Raw genomic sequence first — 21,500 nt, 5'->3', positions numbered from 1 at the left:
ATGTTCATGGTCAGATTTTGGGTGGAGTAACCCCTCTCGCTTTGCCTCTTCCACTCTGACTGCTCTCACATAAGTACTTCCTATCATCACCAATGATAAGATTGGTGGTAAGTGGTAAGATTGATTTCTCCCCTGGACAATTCCATACGAGATTGGCCTAAAGACATTAATGTTTTGTATCTTCCTGAAATGGAATCTATAGAATGATCCTTTGGGGGAAGGATGTTTGGCATACCTTTGAAATCTGTATTCAAAATTATTATTGAGAAATACCTACTGTAATTCAAGTTAGGAATTTTGTGACATTTTGGCCTTACGCAGGATTTCTTTAAGACAATACAACAATGTACATGCTATAAAGTCAGTCTTCTCTTTTGAAACCTTACCGTGTGCTCTGAAATATGAATAGTACTTAGAATGAAGATACAATTTCCGTACATTCATTTATGGATAATAACAAATATAAATGTGAATATCTCAAAACATACCCTTTTAGATTTGGTTCATTTTTAGACATGTTGTTTTAAACAATACATCACTTCCTAAAAATACAGTATCATTTTTGGGTTGGAAACGACAGCTTATGTCGCTTACGCCCAGGGCTTGTGACATCCGAAAAGTGTAATTAATAGTCAATAAATGAGAAACATATATTTTTAAATTGTCTCATGAACATGCCATAGTGTTGAACATGGGCCCAATCTCACTGCTTTGACTTTGAGATATGTGTGTTGTTATAGTTGTTCTTTCACTAACTTCTTTCTCCTCTGTTTTATCCCACTATTGATTCAGTGGAACATGTGACCTGTCTTCTCTTATGAAAATGTCTCACTCAACCTGCCCGAAGGGCCTTCTTCTCCATGATATGGCACCACCACACTATACAGGTTATGCCACACCCTTTGTGTGCGTATTGTTCTAGTTGTGTGTATCTTTACGGCTTCTACCTCCAACACCATGTACACCCAGGGTGTTAAGGTGGACATAGTCGAGTCGTTTATGTTCCTGGGGGTCCATATAAAAAGCTGGACTAGGGCACGAATACACTTCCTTACATGTTTTATGTGGGTTAAAGTAAAATCAAATCAAATCCACATACACATGGTTAGCAGATGTTAATGTGAGTGTAGCGGAATTCTTGTGCTTCTAGATCAGACCATGCAGTAATATCTAACAAGTAATCTAACAAATTCATAACAACTACCTTATACACACAAATACACAGAAATGTAAAGGGATGAATAGAATATGTACATACAAATATATGGATGAACGATGGCCGTGCAGCATAGGCAAGATGCAGTAGGTGGTATAGAGTACAGTATATACATGAGATGAGTAATGTATGGTATGTAAACATTATATAAAGTGGCATTGTTTAAAGTGGCTAGTGATACATTTATTAAGTCAATTTATTTCAGTGGCCAGAGATTTGAGTCTGTATATTGGCAGCAGCCTCTCTATGTTAATGATGGCTGTTTAACAGTCTGATGGCCTTGAGATAGAAGCTGTTTTTCAGTCTCTCGGTCCCAGCTTTGATGCACCTGTACTGACCTCGCCTTCTGGATGATAGTGGGGTGAACAGAGTGGCTTGGGTGGTTGTTGTCCTTGATGATCTTTTTGGCCTTCCTGTGACATTGGGTGCTGTAGGTGACCTGGAGGGCAGGTAGTTTGCCCACAGTAATGCGTTGTGCAGACCGCACTACCCTCTGGAGAGCCTTGCGGTTGAGGGCGGTGGAATTGCAGTACCAGGCGGTGATACAGCCCGACAGGATGCTCTCTATTGTGCATCTGTAAAGGAGTGTTTTAGATGACAAGCCAAATTTCTTCAGCCTCATGAGGTTGAACTTACTTTTATTTGTGACCTTATCTAATGTTTGATTTTTGAGGCATCAAATCTGGCTCACCTCCAACAGTCTTTCTCTAAGACATGAAAAGCTGGCAGCACTATAAACAAAAGCAAGTCTGTAAGCATTTTGAAAAGGTTGATCTTGTCAGCTGGAGTTCACCCTATATTAAAATTAGCCATTAGAGCAGACATCATTTAGGGAATGACTTTACAATTATAAGCCATTATTGGAGCAGGTCAGGACGAGTCCCTCAAGTGAATTATCCATCAATTCTCAGCAGTTACAATGGGCATTAAGAATTGAAGAATAAATCGAAGTTATACTTCATTTGCACGTGCTGGCCGTCTCCATACGTTTTAATGTAATTTTCTCAAGTACAGTGAAAGGCCTTTCTTACAAGCTCTAAACCCAACAATGCAGTAATCAATATCAATATGGTAAAATAACATAAAGTAGAACAAAAACATGCAAGAAATAAGAAATAACAACACGAGAAGTGAGTAAGCTATATACAGGATCAGTTCCAATACCATATTTACAATGTGCAGGAATACTGGGGGATAGGGATAAATATGTGTGCATGTTAAGTGTATGTTGGCGTTGTTGTCAGTCTGCGTTAGTGTGTAGAGTCCTGTGAGCGTGCGTAGAGGGAGTGCAAAAATAAAATACAACGGGCCATCTCAGATAGTCCATGTACAAATGTTAGCTATTTAGCAGTCTTATGGCTTGGGGATGGAAGCTGTTCAGGAGCCTGTTGGTGTTAGACTTGATGCACCTGTACCGCTTGATGTGTGGAAGCAGAGAGAACAGTCTATGGCTTGGTTGACTGGAGTCTTTAACGGTTTTCCTGGTCTTCCTTTTACACCACCTGATTTCGAGGTCCAGGGAGCTCGGCCCCAATGATGTACTAGGCTGTACACCACCCTCTGTAGTAGAGGTCGACCGATTAACCGGAATGGCCGATTAATTAGGGCCGATTTCAAATCGGTATTTTTGGACACCTATTAACACCTTTATTTAATCTTTATTTAACTAGGCAAGTCAGTTAAGGACACATTCTTATTTTCAATGACGGCCTAGTAACAGTGGGTTAACTGCCTCGTTCAGGGGCAGAACGACAGATTTTCACCTTGTCAGCTCAGGGGATCCAATCTTGCAACCTTACAGTTAACTAGTTCAACGCAATAACGGCCTCTTGTTGCACTCCACAAGGAGTGACTGCCTGTTACGCGAATGCTGTAAGTCAAGGTAAGTTGCTAGCTAGCGTTAAACTTATCTTATAAAAAACAATCAATCAATGATAATCACTAGTTAACTACACATGGTTGATGATATTACTAGATATTATCTAGCGTTGCATATAATCAGACTGAGCATACAAGTATCTAAGTATCTGACTGAGCGGTGGTAGCAGAAGCAGGCGCGTAAACATTCATTCAAGCAGCACTTTCGTGCGTTTTGCCAGCAGCTCTTCGTTGTGCGTCAAGCATTGCCCTGTTTATGACTTCAAGCCAATCAACTCCCAAGATGAGGCTGGTGTAACCGAAGTGAAATGGCTAGCTAGTTTATGCGCGCTAATAGCGTTTCAAACTTCACTCGCTCTGAGCCTTGGTGTGGTTGTTTCCCTTGCTCTGCATGGGTAACGCTGCTTCGAGGGTGGTTGTTGTTGTTGTGTTGCTGGTTCGAGCCCAGGGAGGATCGAGGAGAGGGACGGAAGCTATACTGTTACACTGGCAATACTAAAGTGCCTATAAGAACATCCAATAGTCAAAGGTTAATGAAATACAAGTGGTATAGAGAGAAATAGTCCTATAATTCCTATAATAATTACAACCTAAAACGTATTACCTGGGAATATTGAAGACTCATGTTAAAAGGAACCACCAGCTTTCATATGTTATCATGTTCTGAGCAAGGAACTAAAACGTTAGCTTTCTTACATGGCTGATATTGCACTTTTACTTTCTTCTCCAACACTTTGTTTTTGCATTATTTAAACCAAATTGAACATGTTTCATTATTTATTTGAGGCTACATTGATTTTATTGATGTATTATATTAAGTTAAAATAAGTGTTCATTCAGTATTGTTGTAATTGTCATTATTACAAATAAAATAAAATAAAATTGGCTGATTAATCGTTATCGGCTTTTTTGGTCCTCCAATAATCGGTATCGGTATCATCTAAATCGGTCGACCTCTACTCTGTAGCGCCATGTGATCTAGGGCGGTGCTGTTTCTATACCAAGCAGCGATACAGCCAGTCAAGATGCTCTCAATGGTGCAGCTGTAGAACAATTTCAGGATTTGAGGTCCCATACCAAACCTTTTCAACCTCCTGAGGGGGATGTGGCGCTGTGGCACCTTCTTCACAACTACGCATGTTTGTGGACCATTTATAGTGATTTGCACATGGAGGATCTTGAAGCTCTCGATCCACTCCACTGCAGCCCCCCCAATCCTGTTTCCTGTTTCCTGTAGTCCACAATCAGCTTGTTGGTCTTACTGAAGTTGAGGGAGAGGTTGTTAAGATTACTGTTGTGTTTCAGCCCCTACAGACTATACGCTAGAATTTAGTAAGAGTTGAGCTCGTATTATTGTGCATTTTGTATTGATTTCTTCATCTGCAATCAGGTTCATACAGTACACTACATGTTACTCCATAAAGAGTGAACCATCCATCCCTATGTCCTCCTAACCAGCCTTAATAAAAACAGTAGAAAATACATGTTTCCTTCCTGCAGCGATTTGTGCAGCTGGTGTCGGTCTGTCTGTGTGTGTGTTTGTTCCATCTGTATGCTTGTGCGTCCGTGCTGTCCATGTATGTCCGTGTGCATAGAGTGTGGGAAAGCAGCAGCTCCTACCCTGACTGTGTAGTATAATACTGCACAGAGCCCTATAGGTCGAAGTGGATCCTCCAGTCATGTTTACTGAACCCAGGGGGAGTCTTCTTCCTCCCAGGGTATTTATGGAGGTATGGTCCCCTGTCTGGGAGCTTCTGCTGGGTCAACTCATATCCTGTACAGAACTGACCTGGCCCTCGCATTCACCAGGGTGACTGGGCTACGGTCAGATCCTATAGCAGATCCCAGACACAAGCTAGTCTACTGTAGCAGTCTACTCACATTCATTTCTGTATAGCAGTTCAAGCCCCACTGCGGTGCTACCATATATTTACAGTAGAAGTGCCCATCCAAGAAGGCTCAAGGTCATTGGCCACAGATAAAATGATGGTAAATCACGTTATATAGCTTTGATTGGACTGATCATGTCATCGTCATATTTTCTAAATCTTAGCTAGCAAGCTAAATAAGTCAACAATCTACTGGCAAATCCTTTTCTATCCTTGTCATAGTTTATAATTGGCTCATTTATCCCCCTCCTCTCCCCTGTAACTATTCCCCAGGTTGTTGCTGTAAATGAGAATGTGTTCTCAGTCAACTTACCTGGTAAAATAACAGATAAAAAATTAAATAATAATAATTTAAAAAAATATATTCTATAGCTAGAGGACTCCTGATATCTCCAGGAGTGATAAGTATATATTTTTTGGTCCTAATTTGTTGTAGCTTTGGTAACTGTGTGTTTTCTATACCTGTTTGCACCTCTCCTTTTAGGCTTTACAGATTCTCCCCACCCCTTGGCTGCAATCCTTCTAATTTAGTGAACCCTGCGCGCATAACCCATATGGAATTCCGGGTCTCTGGGCAGCGTATGGAACTACCGATCTGCAGTCAAGAACGCCAAGTACATCTCAGCATATGCTGCCCTTCAGTCTCTTGACTTTTTTGGCCCTGACAGAGACATGAATCACTCCAGAAAACACTGCTACTCCAGCTGCCCTCTCTTCATCTGACTATGTTATTCTCTCATAGTCCAAGAGCATTTGGTTGTTGGGGTGGTGGTACAGGGCTACACATTTTCCCTAACTGGAGATTTTCTAATTTCTCACTCAATCACCTGTCCATCTCATTTGAATTCCATGCGGTCACTTGTCCATTAAAGCTTAACATTGTTGTCATGTTTCACCCACCAGGTGCCCTTGGAAAATTCCACAATATGCTTGACACCTTGATAAGCTAATTTCCTGAGGATGGCTCACCGCTCTTCGTACTTGGCAACTTCAACCTCCCTATGTCTGCCTTCAATCATTTCTTTTCAACTCTATTCCCCTCCTTGCATCTTTCGACCGCACCCTTTTCCAACCCACTCCAACTCACAAGGCAGAGGCTGTTCACCTACTCATCTCACTGCAACCCCCCCTCTAGGTTTCTGATAACTTTGTTTTCTTTTCTGTGTCCCTCTCCTCCAACCCTAGCCACTCAGCCCCTACCCAGATGGTCATGCGCTGTCACAATTTATCGCTTTCTTCCACTTCTCTTTCCTCTTAAATCCTATCTCTCCCTTCTGCTAAATCCTTCTTCCTGCTGTCTCCTGATTCTGCCTCTTTGACCCTACTCCCCTCCCTTTCTGCATCCTATGACTGGCGCTGTCTCCTTTCCTCTCAGCCATCTCGGCCCTCCCCTCCTGCTCCGTGGCTGAGTGACTCATTACAAGCTTACAGAACAGGGCTTCCTCTGTATCTGCTGTTAAAGCCACTTTCTATCACTCTAAACATAAACTCTCTTCCACCTTCTCCTCCCTCCTTAATGCTGCCCCCCCTTCTCCCTCTCTACGGATTACTTTGTCAACCACTTGTAAAGTAGGTTGATGGCATCCGCTCCTCATTCACTCAGCGTATTGAGTCCACTGGTCCCACTCACAATGGTTGATTTAAGGTTAGGGAGAAGTGCAGTGAATAGTGCCACTTTTTAGGATGCCAATATAAATTAATGTATTTATGGTTGTTTGTAATTTTGTCTTTTAATCATTATGTGTGTTTTTGTTTTTACCATCGAGGACCACTTTGGAAACAAGCGTTTTAATTAATACTTTCAGGTGATATACTCTGGGTCCACATGATGCATTTTGTTGTATATGTCTGTTACCCAAAATAAACTCAAATCAATACACAGAACTACCATACTGTATGCCTTGACCTCTCTCTCCCTCTCTCACCAGATTAAATCCTGCGACTATTGAGGTATTGCCACCCGACAACCTGCCCGCTTGATCCCAGACTCCTCCCTTCTCCAGTCCATCTCTGGAGAACTTCTCACTTCCCTCACCAACTCATCCCTGACCCCTGGCTGCGTCCCCTCAGACTTAAAAATTTCCTGAGTTGCTTCACTCCTCAATTAACCAACATTAGACTAATCTGACATCAAACTATGGACCTGTATCCCCCTCGTTTCTTTCCAAAACACTTGAGTGCCGTCACTCAACTGTCTTATTTCTCTCAGAACGATCTTTACCCAAACCAGTCAGGCTTTAAGACTGTCACTCAACCGAGACTGCTCTTCTGTGCATGGAGGTTCTCTGCACTACCAAAGCTTACACTCCTCTGTTCTCATCCTACTAGATCTATCTGCTGTTTTTGACACTGTTAACCATCAGATCCTCCTGTCCACCCTCTCAGGGCTGGGTGTCTCAGGCTCTGCACACTCTTGGATTGCATTCTACCTGACAGGCCGCTCCTACCAGGCACCATGGAGTGTCTGCACCACGAACACTCACTTCTGGTGTCCCCCAGGGCTCGGTTCTAGGCCCTCTTTTCTCAATACACCAAGTCACTCGGCAAACAAGACGGAGCTGCTCTTCCTCCCAGGGAAGGCCTGCCCGCTCAGCTCTCCATCACGGTTGACAACTCCAGTGTTGCCCTCCTGGAGTGCAAAGTACCTTGGCGTGATCCGCGACAACGCGTTGTCGTTCTCTGCAGACATCAAAGCTGTGACTGGCTCCTGCACGTTCATGCTTTACAACCTCCCTAGAGTACGACCCTTCCTCACACAGGAAGTGCCGCAGGTGCTAATCCAGGCACTTGTCATCTCCCGTCTGGACAACTACAACTCGCTGTTGGCTGGACTTCCCGCTTGTGCCATCAAACCCCTGTAACTTATCCAGAACGCTGCAGCCCGCCAGGTTTTCAACCTTCCCAAGTTCTCTCATGTCACACTGCTCCTCCACACACTCCACTGGCTTCCAGTTGAAGCTCGCATCCACTGCAAGACCATAGTGCTTGCCTACGGAGCAGCAAGAGGAACTGCCCCTCCCAACCTTCAGGCTATGCAAAAACCCTACACCCCAACCTCTGGTCTTGGTGGAGGGAGAAGTTTAGTCAGTCAGCCACCTGACCATAGAACTGTTTTGTATCTAAAATTTAAAAGGGTTCTTCCGCTGTCCTTATAGGAGAACCCTTTTTGGTTCCAGGTATAACTATTTTTAGTTCCATGTATAACCCTTACCACAGAGCATTCTATTTAGAACCAAAAAAGGGTTCTCCTATGGGGACAGCCAAATAATAATTTTTTCTAAGAGTGTTAACCTTAGCTGAGGTCACTTAGGTCAATCCTTTCTTCTATAGTCATTGTCAGAAAAGGTACAGTGCTGTATTGCTGTTCACAGCAGCACAATAGTGTATTCATACTGACATGTTTGTTGGCTCTATTTACTCATGATGAAAACAATAGTATGAGTTCAGATGCTTTAATTTAGATGATGGCATCACCCCTCAAATTAACATTTGTTTAAATCAAATACTTTTTTAGAGGAAGGGAAGTCAGACCCTTTCTTGAATCATTTTCTGTGTCGTATTTGTTTCTGTTACAAGGTATTTGTTTCCATCAACTTTTGTATAATTATCACAAAACACAGCTCTGCCACGCTGAATATTTGGATATGTGAACTTTATTCATATCTCATCATATACATTTGTTTACATTTATACAAAAATACAGTAGCGTTGCCCAGCGTTTGCCTGGGTCGGAATGATGTTTTCTTTTGGCACCCAGATTAACTTCCTGCCTACAAGCCTGTTTGTTGCCCCTATAAGAGTGGAACACAGAATTCCAATTCTATAATTAGAAATGTGGAATTCTATTTTTATAGTGGGACACTAAGCTAGAGACCAAAACCACTGTTCAGGGATCAACTAATTTCAACCAAAATGAGTAAAATAACATATAACTGATACCAGAACAGTGCTTCAGGGCTCTTGCTCTTTTCAACATGGTAGCACCCTATTATTCCATATATAGTTCATTACTCTTGGTCAGAGCCCTATGGGCCCTGGTCAAAAGTAATGAATTATATAGGGTAATGGGGTGCCATTTGGGACAATGACTATCTCTGTGTGTTCATAGGCTCTAAGACAGACAGGAAAATGGGGGATGCCACCACATTTCTGTTCACAGCTTAAACCATGTTTCAACTCATCACAACATTCATACAATATGTAAAACACCCGCAAAACTTCTGAAGTTGACTCTTTAGAAGCTTACATACTGTTTTTGTTGTGGCAATAAAAAATGTTTAATTTTTCAATGTATCACGATGCTTATTACAAAGTCGGGCTGTCAAACGATAAAAATAAAAAATCTAGTTAATCGCTGGATTTGCTGTGATTAATCGTAAATTCATAATTTGCTCAATTGTTATACAAAAAGCATTGCCGTCTTGATTTTGTCCAAAATAACGGTTAGCAAAATCAAGTAACTTGATAAAGCACACTTTCTTTAACCTCATTGTCAACTTGTTTTGACATCACATTGTTTGTTTTTAGCTGTATATATTATGTATTTTGGACGTTTTCATTGTATTCTGAATAATTACTGACAATGCGATTAATCATGATTTAAAAACAAATTGTGCATACATTTTAATTTTTTTACTCAAGTCAAGTGATTAACTCTGACAGCCCTAATACAAAGTCATTTATTTTGGGGATAAAATAATTCTCTTAAAGCTTTAATACAACAAAACAACAGTTAATCACACTAAGCGTTTTCAGCTACTCATGCTGAAATTGACACTTTTGCTCAGAATTATATGAACACCAATGTGGTATTTGTTTTACATTCACTCCATTTTGCACTATAAATACTCTTCTAAGAGAAAAGTCCAATAGGCAAATTACCCAAATATACTTGATGAAATTAACAGGTTTTACCAGTGGAACCGTTTCCTATACAAAGTACAACACCTAAAACATTACATGCAGACAAGATTGCAATTTGGAGTTTGAATGCATTCTTCTGTCACATGTTATTTAGTGTAGAATTGAATTATAAGAGCTTAGTGTTGTGGAGTATTCGTGTTCAAATGAAAAGGGTTATTGCTCTAACTAATGTGTGTCCTGATATTTAAAATGGCTTTCACTTAGGCTTAGGGTCCATTTGTTTGAATTAGAGTGACAATTATGTATTGGAATAAGGGTAATGGGTTAACGTAGTGGTGATACAAAAGCCAATATGAGTACCAGGTCATTTCCATTGGTGGGAGATCATTATAACCTGTTGGGCAATGATGCAACACTCTTCTCTAGGTTTTTAGCAGACTGGTCTATCTATCCCATTGGTTCATGGTCACTGAGAGACAACCAACACCTATTGATGAGATGGTCTCTTGTTCTCCATGTTGTTTTTTTAGTCAGTGGTTTGTCGCCCTTACTTTGTTGTCTCCTGGTGAGTTTGTGAAATGTCATACACAAAATACTGTGCATAAAATGATGATCCAACTGCACAATGATCCAACTGCACTTGGATCAAACAGCATAATGATATATTTTAATGTATCACCTGTATTCATGATGGAGTCAACAACATAAATCCAAACAAGGCACAAAACCAGGATTGTACAAGGTACAAGGGGTAAGAACGGCAAATGGCGAAAGTGAGGGAATGCATGTATTGGTACAAGTACGGTTAAGCTTGCATTGGCTAACTTAATACACAAGGTTTAAGTTCTCTCTCTTTGCCAATGTATGTCAACAATAGCAGTCCATGCTTATTTGAGAGCTTGCATTTATGCAATTGCATAATGTCATGGATTGGGCAATTTTCATCATGCCTAACTGAATTGTGCAAAAATGCCAATAATTTCCTACGTACTCTTCTAATTTATATAATAGTTACAGTGATACATCTCTGAATCATCGAATGCATCCTCTTTGGATGAATTGCTAGACACTCTCCTCACAGGTCATATCACTTTTCTAAATCATGGTACATTTTAGATGCTGGTCCTCTCAAAAAACGTTGTTATATTCAGGGTTTTGTATTTAGACTTGTTTGAGAAATGAATCTCTTAGTTCACTTGCTGTATAGGCTACTGACAACTATTTAAAACACAATTGAATAGGGTGCTCTATATTTTCGTAGCTGTAACATTTGATTTGGAGTGAAAAGTAAAAACTGTTTTTTTTAAAACTCACCTTGAATTCATAGCTTTGAGCCACCTTAACATGTTGTTGAACCGTAATACAGTTGTTTACATGCAACATACAGAATATACCTTATGGGTGGTTAAGCTGCAATATACCAGAGCTGAGTTATACTGTACTTGATGATACATGTGGTTAATCTCAGTCTCCAGAATCTGATACCGTGCTGGTTTATTTAATGCTAGTCCACCTCTTTCTTGTGCATTGAGAGCATAGAAACACCTAGAGTTATCAGACCCCTTAAACCTTTTATCTAAATCAATATGGATATGTAGTATCTACCCTTGCTTGACCATTGATTGCTATAGGGAGAATTCTTAATGTATATAATGAGTAAAATGTAAGTTAGTCAAAGCAGCAATTTTTTTGTACATTTACACCTCCAACCAAAGCCTTTTGTACAACCCATTCATAAGCAATTAACCACACCATCATACATACATATGTACATCCCTCTATGGCTGTCTTAATAATATAGATAATGCACGTGTTCATACATGCTTATGTGCTGCTTATGAGGACTTAATGCATGGCAGAAGAATGGGTTATAATGCACCCTTGTAGACCTTTTCCTGCTCATTTAGTATTTTTATAGATAAGCTGAATCATTGTCTGTTTTGTTTTTTTCAACCGAAGCAACACGGTGCTGTCAGCATTCTGAGTAAATAAATAAATATATCACACAACCTCATCCATTCGGTACATACACAGCCAAAAACATGAAACAAAACAGATGCTTAGATCTGAGAATATTTCTAGCTAACTAATTTCAACATTTGTTCTCAGGGAATGTCCAATGGAGACCCAGATGAAGATAGAAATGGAGTAGAATGCTGCTGAGAAGAAGATTAGGAAGGTGAGGGCGACTAGAGGTAGTCATTCATTTTTCAGTCCTCTGTGGAAAGGGTTCTACATGGAACCCAAAAGAGTTCTACCTGGAATCAAAAAGGGTTCTTCGAAAAAAAGAAAGCCATTTGTAGGGGTTTGTTTTCTGGCCCATTCTTGAGTAGATCTGATATCTACACTCCAGCCAAACCCACACAAAGTGCAAATGGGAGTGCTTGTGAAACCAACTTTGTCCCGTAAAGTTTACTGTGTTTTCAGCAGTTATGGGTGATTTGAGTCATGTTTCGACTGTTATTGGCGCCTCTAGATGTTTCCATGACAATCCGGTCTCCTTTTCAGCTTCTTCTGACAAAATTTGATAGTAGACGACGGGTTAATATTCTTGTAAGAAAAACAAAGATGTTCTATACAATGTCATTCTCTGGTTCTAGTATGTGAGGACCGGCAGTTTCTAGACAGGAAAGAAGTCTTTCGCCTCAAAAATCCATAAGAAATGCAGTTTTATGTTTATGCTTGTTTCCTTTCTCTTTCTCAGATGATTCCTCTCTACACCTAAGAGAGACAAAGAAAGAAGAAGTACATTTTTGTTACGCTTTACATACAGGTAGCTAAAACAATGTGTCCTAGTTCCATACTCTTCATTGTCAAAATATAAATATTAGGAGTTGGCTAAGATGTCTCTGTCCGAGGTCACAAATTATATGAAGAAAAATATAAATCTCACCAATTTCCAAGGATTTGAATAATTACACTGTCTCAACGATGTTCAATCTGTTCCTGTAATGTACAAAACCATTATAATTAAAAACCTATTCAAAAAAATGTATACAAATTCACTTCACCTAAAAACTAGTTGATTATTTTCAGGCACGTAAACCTTTGATACATTTTTGTGTCTGATATTAAGATGAATGATTTTATAATATTCATATGCAGGAATTGATGGATTAAATTAAACTAAATATGAGTGAATGCCTTTACTTTTCAGATGGTTCCTCTAGTGGAGGTGCCAAAGTCCCTTCTGGTCCTGTGAAAAGGCCTCCTTCCACTGAGTTCCGTTCATCTGACTGATGTTGGTTCCTCCTGGATTTCACCTGTAAGATCCGAGAGTAACACTGTTAAACACCAAGGGAACGGATGACAACCAACAAGTACAAAGTTAAATTCTCTTACAAAAATACAAAACAAAAAAGTAGAATATACATACTGGTAAAGAAACACCCAGACAGTCAAAGACAAAACAACCATCAAAGACAAAAAAAATACAATGACTTACAATCAAAGAGATTAACAATGAACATAAACAGTACAATGTCCACAGACAAAACAACAATCTATAGACAGAGTGGCACCAGTCACGTTTTAAGTTGCAGATCCTTACACTCTTCGAAAATGGGTTCCAAAAGGGTTCTACTTGGAACCAAAAGGGTTCTACTTGGAACACTTTAAGGTTGTAGATTGGGTCAAAGGACAGCTCACCTTCCACGCAAACAGAAATACAACGGCTGCAATAGGAATGACAAGTAGTGACAGGAGGCTTCTCTCCACTACTTCTGGCAGGAATCTCAGAGGCTCGTTCCCTGTGTGGACAGACAGGTTTCTAGTCAGTAAGAATAATGGGTGTGTTCGTAAATTCAATCTGGAGTGCCGGAGTGCACTCAGAGTGCCCTCAGAGTGCGTTTGTAAATTCAGAGCGTTTCGTCCTCGGAGTGTTCAGAGCTCACCCTGGACGCTCTGGCCGAGGAGTAGGGTTGATCCGAGTGTTCTGGCCTCAACGGCAGTCAAGCACTCAAGCTAATTGGTTAACGTTGGCTAGCTACTTCCAGACACAAATGAGAGAACACCTCAATCTGACCATTTTACTCGCCCTAGTAGAGCTGGTTAGACTGTTTTCATGTTATCCAGTGCGTTGATGACTGTAACTGTGTTGCTGGCAACAATATCTTTACGATGGTTGGTGACGTTAACTGACACTCAGACAAGAGTGCTCTGAAATTGGAGTAGATAGCCAGAGCGAATTTGTGAACGCACCCAATATATTCAACTAAGAAATCATATGTAATCAGATAATTCAAACTGATTGTATAACAAGTTTTTGTATTTGAATGCTGACTAGTAATTGTAATATAACCCTCTCTTCTTTTTACTGACTCAGTCTGGGACTTTGCCATGAACTAAACATTTATGTCATAGTTATTTGCCTGACCGGGATGTTTTTTTCCCCACATGTTAAAGGAAAATAAAAACATGATTTTCTTGTGTTTTATATGGAATGAAACCATGCAAATGATGATAATGCCCTGTTAGTATAAGAGCTGCTTGAAAATACTGCCTGAAATTCCAGCCTGTTTGGATGGGATTGAGTTTTGTCCTGGCTGGTGACAACACCAGGCGGTAAATAAGTTAATAGACCAACAAGAAAGACCGTTCCAAACCTCTCTGTCAATAACAGCTAGTTTTCAGTTTTCCCCTCCTCACTCAGACCACTTCCAGACAGTCCTAGCAAAATTCTTGTTTGAGAAATTGCTCTTCGCTAAGAAGCTATTTTTGTATCTTTTTGACCATTTTAATTTAGCACAATCACAGCAAGGTACTTCATTGTTACCCAGAAATGATTTGATATCGAGATAAAAACGGCTGCATTGATTCAATATAGCCGTTTTTTATCTCAATATCAAAACATGTCTCCTATCCATCACATGTCTCATACTGTAGCTATGATTGATGCATAGAAAATGATTGGATACAGTAGATCGTGTTGGTCAGTGATAGGGGAGACGCATAACAGCTCTGGTAGAACAACAAGACATGAGTTTAAACCCAAACTGTCATGTGGAGGAATGCAATTTGCCCTGCAGCCTCTTCATAAATCAAGTGACAAAGGCTTTTAACCAATTAGCAAATTAAGGCCAGGCACCACACCCGTATAGATATTGTTTTTCTCTTAATCATTTCACAATCAAATTTTGCCTGTTTAAAGTAGACACAAATATAATACTTTTTTGCATGACACATTTTCTTAAATGTAATGCCACATGCACAAGTATAGTCAAATATGTTTCTTGCAAGCTCCAAACCCAACAATGCAGTAATCAATATAACAAAAAATAACATTAGGTGGAAATATTGTATAAAAATATGCAAATGAGGTGATAACTCATTAAATACAGTATGTGCATATTTGCATATCCCGCAAATACATTTTTCGGGACACTTAATTAAGTCATCCTAAATATTTTGGTTTCATTTAGTTAAGACACTCTAGGACCGGACTTGCTCAGAGCAGATTGTGGATAAATATTATTTTTCACCTTTCTATCTGTAAAATACAAAAAATATTTTGGACCATTTTTCTAAAGAAAATGTTATATAGAATATAAAATGTATAACATATCAACAATTCCCTCATGGCAAGTCTCAATAATATATCTCAGGATAACCACACAACATTTGGTGAATTTTGATGATTCTGAAGCTGAGGAAAATTAGTTGGCTTGTGGGAAGAGTCTGACTTTCCAGAATTGGCAGTTAAAGACTAGTACACTGAATTTAGACTACCAAACATCTATTTACACCCAATTACAATCTCTTCAAAGTATGTTACTACATATAGTCCAAGGGGATTTTAAATCATTCATGAAATGTTGATGATGGTAGTATGATAAATAAAAACAATATACATTTTCAATGAGATTTTTGTTTCCTTTTTGAAAATACTAAAATGAAAGGACCAAATGTAATTTCAGCCTGTGGTGGCCTTAAGGGAATGCTCTCTCTCCAGGCTATTCTGCAGTTGAGCAACAGTCAAGAATAGTAGCCATGCAGCTAGTAGGCCTACACCAGTTTGACTGGTTGCATTACATTGCTACTATTTGGACACTTTCAGCAACTAAATCTATGCCACAGTTTCTTTCTTTATTTACTTACAGGTTTCGGAGTCTGGTGCAGACATGTTGAATTCTGTTTCTATGGCAGGATAGTTGACTGGATAGAGATAGAGAGAGAGAGTGTTAATGCCCAATGATGAAAACAGTTCATTGTTGACGCCTAAAAAGTCACATCACAGCCACCTTTTCTTTCCTTCGGACAAAAGATTAGATCTGTCTGCATCAGGAAAGAAAGGCCAAGCGCTTGGGAAGATCTGAAGATTGCTCTGTAATCAACACTTCCACAATTGGGGTTTCAGTCCTTTTCTTCCTTTCATGGGGTCCATCAGGGGACATCTTTCTTTGGTTCTGTGACTCAGCTGCATCACTAATGTCACAATGGACCTTCCAAACACCTGGTACATTCCATGTTTTGTCATGTGAAGTTCTTTGAACAAAAAAATTGATAGAAGATTCTGTGTAGGACAGAGATAAAAAGACACGCAACCGAAACCGACACAAGATCTCACCTGTAAAAAAAGACTGTTCACAAGAGGAATAGTTTAATGGAGAGGTACCGGTGCCCATACACCAAACGAGACAGATCATAGTTTTCTACTGGGCGTAGCATATGAGCACCACAGGATATTCCACAGTAGCTAACAACGTTTAAACTGAGCGCCGACTCCTATGGCGCATCAGAATTGACCACTATCAAATGAAATCTAAATGTTATTGGTCACATACTCATGGTTAGCTTATGTTAATGCGAGTGTAGCGAAATGCTTGTGCTTCTAGTTCCGACAGTGCAGTAATATCTAGCAAGTAATCTAACAATTCTCCAACAGCTACCTAATACACACAGATCTAAAGGGATGGAATAAGAATATGTACATATAAATATATGGATGAGCGATGGCCGAGCGGCATAGGCAAGGTGCAATAGATGTTATAAGGTACAGTATATACATACGAGATGAGTAATATAACATATGTTAACATTATTAAAGTGGCATTGTTTAAAGTGACTAGTGATCCATTTATTAAAGTGGCCAGTCAATTGAGTCTCAATGTTGGCAGCAGCCTCTCTGAGTTAATGATTGCTGTTTAGCAGCCTGATGGCGTTGAGATAGAAGCTGTTTTCAGCTTGATGTTGAGTGAGAGGTTATTTTCCTGACACCACACTCCGAGGGCCCTCACCTCCTCCCTGTAGGCTGTCTCGTCGTTGTTGGTAATCAAGCCCACTACTGTTGTGTCATCTGCAAACCTGATGATTGAGTTGGAGGCGTGCATGACCACGTAGTCATGGGTGAACAGGGAGTACAGGAGGGGGCTGAGCATGCACCCTTGTGGGGCCCCAGTGTTGAGCGTCAGCGAAGTGGAGATGATGTTTCCTACCTTCAACACTTGGACCCAGTTGCAACGGGCGGGGTCGAGACCCAGGGCCCCCAGCTTAATGATTTTGGAGGGTACTATGGTGTTGAATGCTGAGCTGTAGTCAATAAACATAATTCTTACATAGGTATTCCTCTTGTCCAAATGGTATAGGCAGTGTGCAGTGTGATGGCGATTGCATCGTCTGTGGACCAGTTGGGGCGGTAAGCAAACTGAAGTGGGTCTAGGGTGGCAGGTAAGGTGGAGGTGATATGATCCTTGACTAGTCTCTCAAAGCACTTCATGATGACAGAAGAGAGTGCTACAGGGCGGTAGTCATTTAGTTCCATTATCTTTGCCTTCTTGAGTACAGGAACAATGGTGGCCATCTTGAAGCATGTGGGGACAGCAGACTGGGATAGGGAGCGATTGAATATGTTCGTAAACACACCAGCCAGTTGGTCTGCGTATGCTCTGAGGACGCGGCTAGGAATGCCATCTGGGCAAGCAGCCTTGCGAGGGTTAACACATTTAAATGTCTTACTCACATCAGCCACAGGGGAAAGAGAGGGGGGGGCGCAGTCCTTGTTAGTGGGCCGTGACGGTGGCACTGTGCTGTCCTCAAAGCTGGCAAAGAAGGTTTAGTTTGTCTGGAAGCGTGACGTGGCTGGTTTTCTTTTTGTAGTCGGTGATTTCCTGTAGACCCTGCCACATGCGCCTCGTGTCTGAGCCGTTTAATTGTGACTCTACTTTGTCCCTATAATGACATTTCCATTGTTTTATTGCCTTGCAGAGGGAAGGACTACACTGTTTATATTCAGCCATATTCCCAGTCCTCTTTCAAAGGTTAAATGAGGTGGTTCGCGCTTATAGTTTTGCGCGACTGCTGCCATCCATCCATGGTTTCTGGTTAGGGTAGGTTTTAATAGGTAGGAGCAAAATGGAGTCGTGGTCGGATTTACCAGAGGGAGGGCGAGGGAGGGCATTGTGTGCATCGCGGAAGTAGCAGTGATTAGAGTAGCAATGATTGAGTGTATTGCACGCGCGAGTACTGCAATCAATATGCTGATAGCATTTGGGTAGCCTTGTTCTCAAAGTTGCTGTGTTAAAATCCCCAGCTACTATAAATGCAGCCTCAGGATATATGGTTTCCAGTTTACAAAGTCCAGGGAAGTTCCTTAAGGGCCGTCGGGGTGTCTGCTTGAAGGGGTATAAACACATCTGTGACGATAACTGACGAGAATTCTCTTGGGAGATAATATGGCACGCATTTGATTGTAAGGAATTCTAGGTCAGTGGAGCAGAAGGACTTGAGTTCCTGTGTGTTGTTATGATTACACTAAGAGTCGTTAATCATGAAGCAGGCTTTTGGATTAGATCCACTGTCCTGGGTGGTGGTCCGAACAAAGGATCCGCTTTTGGAAAGTTGTATTCTGGTCGTAATGTTGGTAAGTTGACATCGCTTTTATATCCAATAGTTCTTCCCGGCTGTATGTAATAACACTTAAGATTTTCTGGGCTAACAATGTAAGAAATAATACATCAAAAAATGAAATACTGCCTAGTTTCCTAAGGACTTGAAGCGAAGTGACCATCTCTGTTGGCGCTATCTTGCATTTGAATATGAGCGAATGCAACAATGACGCTAGATAGGCTGTATCACATCCAGCGTCGTCTGTGTTTGGCCAGGGTAGGCGGTCATTGTAAATAAGAATTTGTTCTTAACTGACTTGCCTAGTTAAATGAAGGATACATTTAAAAAAATAATATGAATATATAACATTTACACTTTAAAAAAACACCTCAACATTTACCTGATGTGGGGTATTGTGTTATTATTGTTGTATCCATTGTTGCTGTGGGACAGGGAGGTGGATCACATTCTTCTGGCAAATCTCTATTCAAACGGGCCGTTTTTAAAAAATCTTCCACAAAATGAAAATAGTGTCCTGTCTGCCATTGCTCATTTCTGTAGTGGCACTCAAAATCATACGTGATCGCCTCCTGCGGAGACAAAAGGGGAATAATTATCTCAATGATGTGAAATTCAAAACATAAATGATAATGGTTTATAGCTGTTGATAGACCATTTAACGTTAGCTTTAGCTTTAGTCATGCAGCAAATAGTTCAAAGAACACAGATATGTTTGAGCCCAGATTTAAGACGTTATAAGTAGTAACTTCAGTCTTGTCTCTTTATTCAGGACAAGGGGAACCTCATTAACCCTGTTGGATTCAGAAAAGTTAGCCAGAATAATACAAGTAATATGCTTTAAGAAGTTATTAGGTCTACATTATGAATGTTCAGTGACTTGCGAAATTATTCACCCCCTTGGCATTTTTCCTATTTTGTTGCCTTACAACCTGGAATTGAAACAGATTTTTGGGGGAGTTGTATCATTTGATTTACACAACATGCCTACCACTTTGAATATGCAAAATATTTTTTATTGTGAATCAAACAAGAAATAAAACAGAAAACTTAAGTGAGCATAACTATTCACCCCCACAAAGTCAATACTTTGTAGAGACACCTTTTGCAGCAATTAACACTGCAAGTCTATTGTGGTATGTCTCTATAAACTTGGCACATCTAGACACTGGGATTTTGCCCATTCTTCAAGGCAAAACTGCTCCAGCTCCTTCAAGTTGGATGATTCCGCTGATGTACAGCAATCTTTAAGTCATACCACAGATTCTCAATTGTATTGAGGTCTGGGCTTTGACTAAGCCATTCCAAGACATTTAAATGTTTCCCCTTAAAGCACTTAAGTGTTGCTTTAGCAGTATGCTTAGGGTCATTGTCCTGCTGGAAGGTGAACCTCCGTCCCAGTCTTACATCTCTGGAAGAATGAAACAGGTTTCCCTCAAGAATTTCCCTGTTTTTAGTGCTATCCATCATTCCTTCAATTCTGCCACCACCACGCTTCACTGGTGTTCTTGGGGTGATAAGAGGTGTTGGGTTTGCCAGACATAGCGTTTTCCTTGATGGCCAAAAAGCTACATTTTAGTCTCATCTGACCAGATTCTTTCATATGTTTGGGGAGTCTCCCACATGCCTTTTGGCAAACACCAAACGTGTTTGCTTATTTTTTTCTTTAAGCAATGGCTTTTTCTGGCCACTCTTCTGTAAAGCCCAACTCTATGGCGTGTACGGCTTAAAGTGGTCCTATGGACAGATACTCCAATGTCCGCTGTGGAGCTTTGCAGCTCTTTCAGGGTTATCTTTGGTCTCTTTGTTGCCTCTCTCATTAATGCCCTCCTTGCCTGGTCCGTGAGTTTTGGTGGGTGGCACTCTATTGGCAGGTTTATTGTGGTGCCATATTCTTTCCATTTTTTAATAATAGATTTAATGGTGCTCCGTGGGATGTTCAAAGTTTCTGATATTTTTTTAGAACCCAACCCTGATCTGTACTTCTCCACAACTTTGTCCCTGACCTGTTTGGAGAGCTCTTTGGTCCTCATAGTGCTGCTTGCTTGGTGGTGCCCCTTGCTTAGTGGTGTTGCAGACTCTGGGGCCTTTCAGAAGAGGTGTATATATACTGAGATCATGTGACAGATCATGTGACACTTAGATTGCACACAGGTGGGCTTTATTTATTTATTATTTATGTGACTTCTGAAGGTAATTGTTTGCACCAGATCTTATTTAGGGGCTTCATATCAAAGGGGGTGAATACATATGACCGCACCATTTTTCTTTTTTTTTCTTTTGTTTGTGATTCTTTTTTCATTTCACTTCACCAATTTGGACTATTTTGTGTATATCCATTACATGAAATCCAAATAAAAATATATTTAAATGACAGGTTGTAATGCAACAAAATAGGAAAAACACCAAGGGGGATGAATACTTTTGCAAGGCACTGTACTTCTTCACTCTCATAAGACTAAGACCTTTATGAATACCTGATCTACCTGATAGATGTTCCAAGTCCTCACAAGACATCATTGCAGACAACTCAGATGTGAAATGATGCGGTCACTGGTCTATTTGTGCTCAGGACTTGTGTACCATGTTCATTATTTTATTATAGTATCTTGTTTTATTCTATTTCATGTAATTGAGCCAGAAAGGATTGCATGAATGGATGCGTTATTGACCACCTCCACCAGAGGCAGCTAGGTAGTACTTCCAATCAAAGACTCTATCCAACAAGACCTTTGCCAATTCAGCCTTCAATGTTTTGAAGCAGTTGAGGCCTTTAACTGCCATGTTGCACTGTGGGTGGTATTGTTATTGTC

The 21,500-nt window shown here is 40.4% G+C and overlaps 1 protein-coding gene across 1 annotated transcript in view; it reads right to left on the bottom strand.

Annotated features, from left to right (window-relative positions):
* Window positions 1-8,616: 8,616 nt before the first annotated feature.
* kitlga (kit ligand a) overlaps window positions 8,617-21,500 on the bottom strand; it is a 32,973-nt gene continuing 20,089 nt past the window's right edge. Inside the window, exons 5-10 of the mRNA XM_021576707.2 lie at window positions 19,070-19,259; window positions 15,943-15,999; window positions 13,495-13,595; window positions 12,997-13,109; window positions 12,740-12,792; window positions 8,617-12,567 (exon numbers count right to left, since the gene is read on the bottom strand). Coding sequence (XP_021432382.2) covers window positions 12,762-12,792; window positions 12,997-13,109; window positions 13,495-13,595; window positions 15,943-15,999; window positions 19,070-19,259 — 492 coding nt within the window. The 3' untranslated portion in view covers window positions 8,617-12,567; window positions 12,740-12,761. The remainder of the gene's footprint in view (window positions 12,568-12,739; window positions 12,793-12,996; window positions 13,110-13,494; window positions 13,596-15,942; window positions 16,000-19,069; window positions 19,260-21,500) is intronic.

The sequence above is a fragment of the Oncorhynchus mykiss genome, chromosome 2 (assembly GCF_013265735.2).
Source record: "Oncorhynchus mykiss isolate Arlee chromosome 2, USDA_OmykA_1.1, whole genome shotgun sequence".
NCBI lineage: Eukaryota > Metazoa > Chordata > Actinopteri > Salmoniformes > Salmonidae > Oncorhynchus > Oncorhynchus mykiss.
Note: the sequence above shows the minus strand (reverse complement) of the source record. Positions and strands in the feature narration are given on the sequence as shown.